The sequence below is a fragment of the Nicotiana tabacum genome, chromosome 2 (assembly GCF_000715075.1).
Source record: "Nicotiana tabacum cultivar K326 chromosome 2, ASM71507v2, whole genome shotgun sequence".
Classification (NCBI taxonomy): domain Eukaryota; kingdom Viridiplantae; phylum Streptophyta; class Magnoliopsida; order Solanales; family Solanaceae; genus Nicotiana; species Nicotiana tabacum.
This window is the reverse complement of record NC_134081.1, coordinates 74,632,505-74,638,745: the sequence shown is the minus strand read 5'-3', so window position 1 is coordinate 74,638,745 and position 6,241 is coordinate 74,632,505. Positions and strand designations below refer to the sequence as shown.

The 6,241-nt window shown below is 40.2% G+C and overlaps 1 protein-coding gene across 1 annotated transcript; it reads left to right on the top strand.

The window, feature by feature from the left end:
- The first annotated feature begins 3,415 nt into the window (after window positions 1-3,415).
- LOC107769788 (GPI-anchored protein LLG1) lies at window positions 3,416-5,896 on the top strand. The gene is made up of 2 exons (XM_016589045.2): window positions 3,416-3,705; window positions 5,300-5,896. Exons 1-2 carry the CDS (start codon window positions 3,540-3,542, stop codon window positions 5,659-5,661), a joined length of 528 nt encoding a protein of 175 aa, XP_016444531.1. The 5' UTR covers window positions 3,416-3,539; the 3' UTR covers window positions 5,662-5,896.
- Window positions 5,897-6,241: the final 345 nt, after the last annotated feature.

Sequence of the window (6,241 nt, the reverse complement as noted above, 5' to 3'; positions counted from 1 at the left end):
TTTCCGCTCCATCTTTTGGAAGATAGCCTTACACCTTTCCTCTCGGCGGGAACTTTCAATCTCCAAGATCACAGTCTGAAAAGAAAGCCAGAGTGGGTAAGAACAAAGTCAGAATCAACATAGAAAAAACGAATATGGAAACGGAATACCAAACATACCCTAAGAGCAAGGTCGGTTATGCTCTTCAACAAAGTGGAATCCTTCAGTTTTTCGAGGGTCTTACCCTCCACAACGGAATAGAGTGGACCAAGAGAAGGGACCACGTCCTCCATGTCAACTAATAGATCCCGGTCCAGAGGGATCACAATAGTCCGCGTGCTCCCTTCCAACCTCACCTCAAATTGGGTGAGTCCTTCCCTCATCATCCTAACCTCCTCGGCGTCCATATCGGAGACTGTCTCATAATCCTCTTCGGAAACACTTTTGCCCTTGGTATCAACCCGAGAGGAAGGATCCTTGGTCAGTAACGAGGTCGATGTCTCACCCCCTTGTAAGGCGTCAGGGACTCGCGTCGACGACCCTTTAATACCCGTTCTGGCCTCAAGGAGCAACGTACATCCCTCAGCCCTCGACGGCGGTCAGATCGTGGACAGCAGCTCGACATCAACTCCGAGATTTATGGTTGCTATTTCTCTGATGACAATGCCATCTATCACCGAACTTCCCATGCGGACACTTCCCTCGCTGATACCGATAGATCATCTCTTGCGGGGAAGAAGATTATCATCAGTCGGCGACGATCCTTCCTCATCTTCCTCGTCAACTAGACGTAGAGGGAAAGTGGAAACACCCGCCCAGTAGTCGACAACCGAGCAAGTCTCACCACAACAGTAGGAACAGAAATGGCCTTCCTCTTACGGAATGCCGGAGTAGGAGCTTTCTGCCTCTTCGAAGACCCTTGGCCTGCAAAAGTGATTAGAACGACGACTCTCAAATTTATGATGAACACACGACCACAAGGTCAGGAGTAAAAAGTCACTATATGGACGAACAAACTCACCAGTCGCTGAAAGCTTGGGCCCGAACTTCTGGAAAAAGGCCGGCCACCCACGAATCCCCACTGTGTGGGGCAAGATCTGGCTAACCCATTCGTGAATATCCGCGACCAAAGGAGGGGGCTCGGGCTCAGCTGGAGAAAAAGACAGAATGGTTAGACTACGACCAAAACGAGCAAAATGAGCACTTAGTGAAAATACTTACGGGCGTAGTTCCACGCCTCAGGAAATCCATTTGCGTTCGCCACCACGTCTTCAGTCTTGACATAGAAGTAATTAAACCAGAATCGACGATTTACTTTATCGTCCATCTTTACTATCAAGCTTTTTCCTCCACGGTGACGAAGGTGAAATATCATCCCTCTATGGAAACTCAGCGCGAAAAGGTGCATCAGGTGGCGAAGAGAGACCCCGCGGCCAATCAATTCCGCGTACTTCGTCAGCTTGAGGATGAGCTTGTATATATAAGGAGAAAGCTGAGTCGGGCAGATGCTATAGTAGCGGCAGAATTCCTCTGTCAATGGGAGAATGGGAAAAGAGTAGCCCATGTAGAATGGATATGTGTAGAACGCGCAATATCCAGGGCGATGAATCTGCACCACATCGCGTCTAGCCGGGACCATATCGATGTGGACTGAAATTTTGAACTTCGCCCTGAAATTAGCAAGGGCCGTCGTGTCCATCTCAGACTCTACGGCCTCAGGGTCATCCTCGGGTAGCTTTGAGATGTTAGTTCTAGCCTTCTCGCTACGGGGAATTATTTCCTCCACCGTAGGAAAGCTTTCATCTCCTACAGCAATGACAGCCCCACCTCCAGGGGAAGGCATGCACATTGCCAAAGGAACAAGGTTAGGTACCCCCCTAGAACTGGAAGACACATTAATCATTTCGCTTTATGAATAGATGGGATGTAAACGCAGACCAATCGAGTAGCAGGAACCACCGAAATCAATGAAGGCAGGAGTATGAAGTAAGGTTAAGAAAGCAGAGATTCTGATTAAGGAAAAAGAAGATATGGAAATCTGATTCTTAGAAGGCAAAGAGTGAATCGAAGGATTAAGTATCCTCATTTATAAGAGTTAGGGCATCAATATCGAGGAAGTAAACCACAGTTGCCCAGCTCAAGAATCGATACGGCAGAGGCGCGGGAAACGATACAGGGTATCGGAAAAACGCGTAATAATGATGTATGATGACATGACGATGTGACCCTAGGTTGTGGCTCACGGAAGGCTACGTTTCCTTCCCGTCCGAAGCGCTACTACTCGACCTGCTCGCATAAAACCTGACCCTAACTGACAGAGTCCTCTCATCAAGGTCGCCCAGGGTCGACATCAATAAGCGGAGGGACTAACTGTATGGGTCAAAATCTACCTCAATAGGTTTTAGCGTGAAACGGTATCCTGGAAAGCGATATGGTCGAGGTCGATTAGTAGATAACGGGGCTGTTAGCCGAGTAGTCAATAATGGCCGAGGTCGAGTATCAAGGGCAGTGCTAACGGCTAGTTTTTATAATAGGAGAATATTTTATTGAATATTTTTGGTGTCTGTACTTTGAGGGTTGACTGGAGAATGTCCTATATAAATAAAAAAAGAGATAGGTGGAGAGATATGTAATATTCTCTGAAAAGAACATTCTTTGAAAAATAGACTTTCTCTCTGGATAAAAGACAATCACTACATTTCTAAAGAGATTTGATCGTCTACTATTCCATACTTTTTCCGTTAGATCCGAGAAGGATCCCAACATTCTAGTATTTGTCTATCATTCATCATTGTCAGAAGGAGGAATCATCCGGCTCATTCAATATTGGGTGAATCATTTTCCTTATTTACTTTAATGCCATTTATCGATTATTTATTGCTTGATATTCCCCATCATTAATGACCTATGTACATTGAATGTACATCACATTTAATCTTCTCTCAACATTGTTCTTGCGCTATTTATGTTAATTGATTATAGATATGAAGTTATTATCATTAACTAAGTTTAGCCCTTCGTCATACTAAATTAATTAGTTTAATCAAAAATGTATATTTTTTGTCAAACAATCATCACATCATTTATAAATAGCATATAATAACTAACTCAACGTAACCAACCGAGTGGAGTATCAAAGATTAAAGTTGTCGCTTGTAACTTCCAAGCTGCACCATTTTAACATCACAAGACAAAAATAGTTTCATCTTAGTTTAGTTTAAGTCTTTAAGATGAAAATGGAAATGAGATAAAAAAGAAAAAGATAACGCGGTCATTTAGTTTCCGCGTGGAACGGCGCTAGCTGTAGATGCTCTACCCACTCCCTCTTTTTTCATTTTGATTTGATGATATATATTTAATAATTAGTATATTTCGCTGTTAAACCCAAATTATGTTTTTATTTTAAAAAATGAAATATAAATATATCCACTATGAACATGTACACAATTAGCTGGCAAGAACATAGATAACATTTGTTAAAGGGAATAGAAGTAGATCTTTCTCTCTCTCAATTTCTTGGTTCCTCTCAAAGTTCATATCTTTCTTCCAATAACATATTGATGGTTTTTAGATCAGAATCAAAAGCTCATATGGAGTGGAGGCACTGTATTATTCTACTCTTTTCTTTCTCCCTTTTACCTGGTTTTTCAGCTTCAGCTTCTCTATCAGATGGGATTTTTGTTAATGAAGCTTCAACTGGGAGGAATCTACTTCAGGCCAAGAAACGTAAGCTCTTTTTTTTTAAAAAAAATATATATATATTTCCCCTTTTATTGCGCCAAGATTTGGTTGATAATCATCATCATTTGGTCTGTCGTAGGAGCTAAAATTGTGGGTATTTTAGATTTACACGCCTAGTTAAATTTTGTACCATGTCATTAGTTTGACCAAAGATCTGTTAACTACGTTTTGTTCTTCAAGTATAATTATTGTTGATACTAAATTTACAGAAATAGCTTTTGGGTATTCTCATATTTCAGCTTAGTTTCTGTTTTTTTTGGGATTCGGGTTTGTCATTTTCCCTTTGGTTTTGAGGGAAAGATTTCCTTTGCAGTTGATAACGGACAAAGCTCTTTATTGGTCCATTAATTTCTTTGTTATGCTGCTTTTTTTCTTTGTTGATTTGTCTTGGCTGTGCTCTTTTAGTGAAGTTTTGTTTTAAACATTCTTGAATGCCTTCTAAAATAGGAAAGAGAGAAATTTAAAAACTTGCAATGGTTGTTGTTTTTCTTTTAGAGTGGTTAAGACTACTCAAGTTGTATTGACATATAGGTTTCATTTCAAAGCTAGCTCTTTCATCTATAACATGATAGGGAATTCCTCTCTTAGTGAAAACTTAGACAATGCACAGAATTATCTTCGATCTCACTCACTCACTCTCCATGTATCTCTAGAGGCTAAGGTTTATGTCCTCCTCTGTGTATTCTTTTGGATTATCTAATAGACAGGTAGGGGTAATGCCAAACCCCCCACCACCATAGGGCAGCATACCCTGGGTGATGGCTTGAATTAAAAAAAAATACAAAAGATTACTGCACATATAAGAACCAAAGCCAAACTTTTTAGGATTGTGAATGTTCAATTTAAGAAACTTGTAACTTTATTTTTGTATAGTTAATATCATGTGATAGTTCTGCTAAAAGTCCTTTTAAAAGGTCAATAGGCAGTAGGATGATATTCTGTTTTGTGGGCTGTAGACTTGTTGTATGCTTTAATCATCCGTGGTGATGGAAATTGGAAAGATATTGACATGCCAGTTGCCAGATGGTCGGAAAGTGAAGTAGATTTTTGAGTATTGCAACTTAGGTGTGTTTCCATGTGGTTGAAGTATGATCTAGGACTGCCTGTTATTTGGGGTTACGAGAAGGGAAACCGAAAATTAACTTGTGACGAGACAAATCAAGAAAAACGTGGTAGTTAGTGAAGATTCCTCGGGATATGGAACATGATTCCTGTGAGCAACTAGATTATGAAGGTTCAGTGCCTCAAGTTCTCCTGACCTCCCACAATTCATGTGTAATATGTTGTTGTGGGTGTCACTTATCCTGTTGCTGACAAAAGCAATATGATCATGCTTTCCAATGGTTGAAAACATTGTTGTAAACTTCTGTTAACCTGGAAGTTGATGCCCCTGGTTAATTGGTAACTGGTCTAGCTATTGGCTATTGTTAGACGCAGAGTTTTGCATGTTTGTAACTCTCTGACAATCACTTTAAAACAACTAGGAAGATTTCTCTTTGCTTAAAACTTTTAGCTCAAGAGCTTGAAAGATGCCTCTTAAGACTTGCTGAAGAATGTTTTGCTTCAATGTTTGTTGCAGCTTGTCCTATTAGCTTCGAGTTTCAGAACTACACAGTCATCACTAGCCAATGCAGAGGACCGCAATACCCAGCCAAACAATGTTGTGCTGCCCTTGTGCAGTTCGGCTGTCCATTTTCAGACTATTTGAATGATTTGTCAAATGATTGCGCCTCAACCATGTTTAGCTACATTAATCTCCATGGGAAGTACCCACCTGGTCTTTTTGCCAGTGAGTGCAAAGGTGACAAAATGGGGCTAGAATGCCCTGGATTAGCACCTTCAGAATCTGCCAATGCTAATAATAGTCACATGAGCTGTAGACTATCACCAATACTGATGATTGCAACAGCTCTTATGGGCTTGTTTTTGTTGCTTCTCTGAAGATCCCTAAAGATTTTGGTTTAGTTTCTGTTTTCTTTTTGTGTCAAATATTGTTTGAACTCTGGGTTTTCTACCACGTGCCACGGTACCACTGATTAACGATAAAAAGAAATTCATTTAAGGCTCCTCTTGTAATTCTTTATATATTACAACAGCAGTTAATTGCTGATACTGTGTATTAAAAATGATTCTCCTTGGTTATCCAGGGGTGCTGTTAAAGAATCATTTTGTGGTATTTTCATGTGGGCATTCTTAACTCTCCTTTTTTCTTCTTTTTTCCTTTTTTTTGTTCAAATCCCGGTAGGCCGGGGGAGGATTAGGGTGTGTTTAAATCTTTATTATCGCATACTTGAAAATTATCCATTGAGTTCACTGACAATCTCTCTGTTGCAATACTTGCCATTACGATAAAACGTTAAAAATATTGCAAGTAAGAAGTTCACAATGTGAAGTTTAAATTCTTCTACTTTTGGTTGGCAAATATCCTCAAATACAAAAATATAGAATTAAGACTAAAATAAACGCTGAATAAATGCACTGTGGTTTTAATTGTGGCTTCTTTAACTATTGGAATTCCTAC

What these genes read in the sequence shown, in the direction of transcription:
- LOC107769788 (XM_016589045.2), top strand. Translation starts at nt 3,540, where the DNA reads ATGGTTTTTAGATCAGAATCAAAAGCTCATATGGAGTGGAGGCACTGT. An exon ending in TCTACTTCAGGCCAAGAAAC is followed by an intron (nt 3,706 to 5,299) that starts GTAAGCTCTTTT and finishes TGTTTGTTGCAG; the next exon opens with CTTGTCCTATTAGCTTCGAG.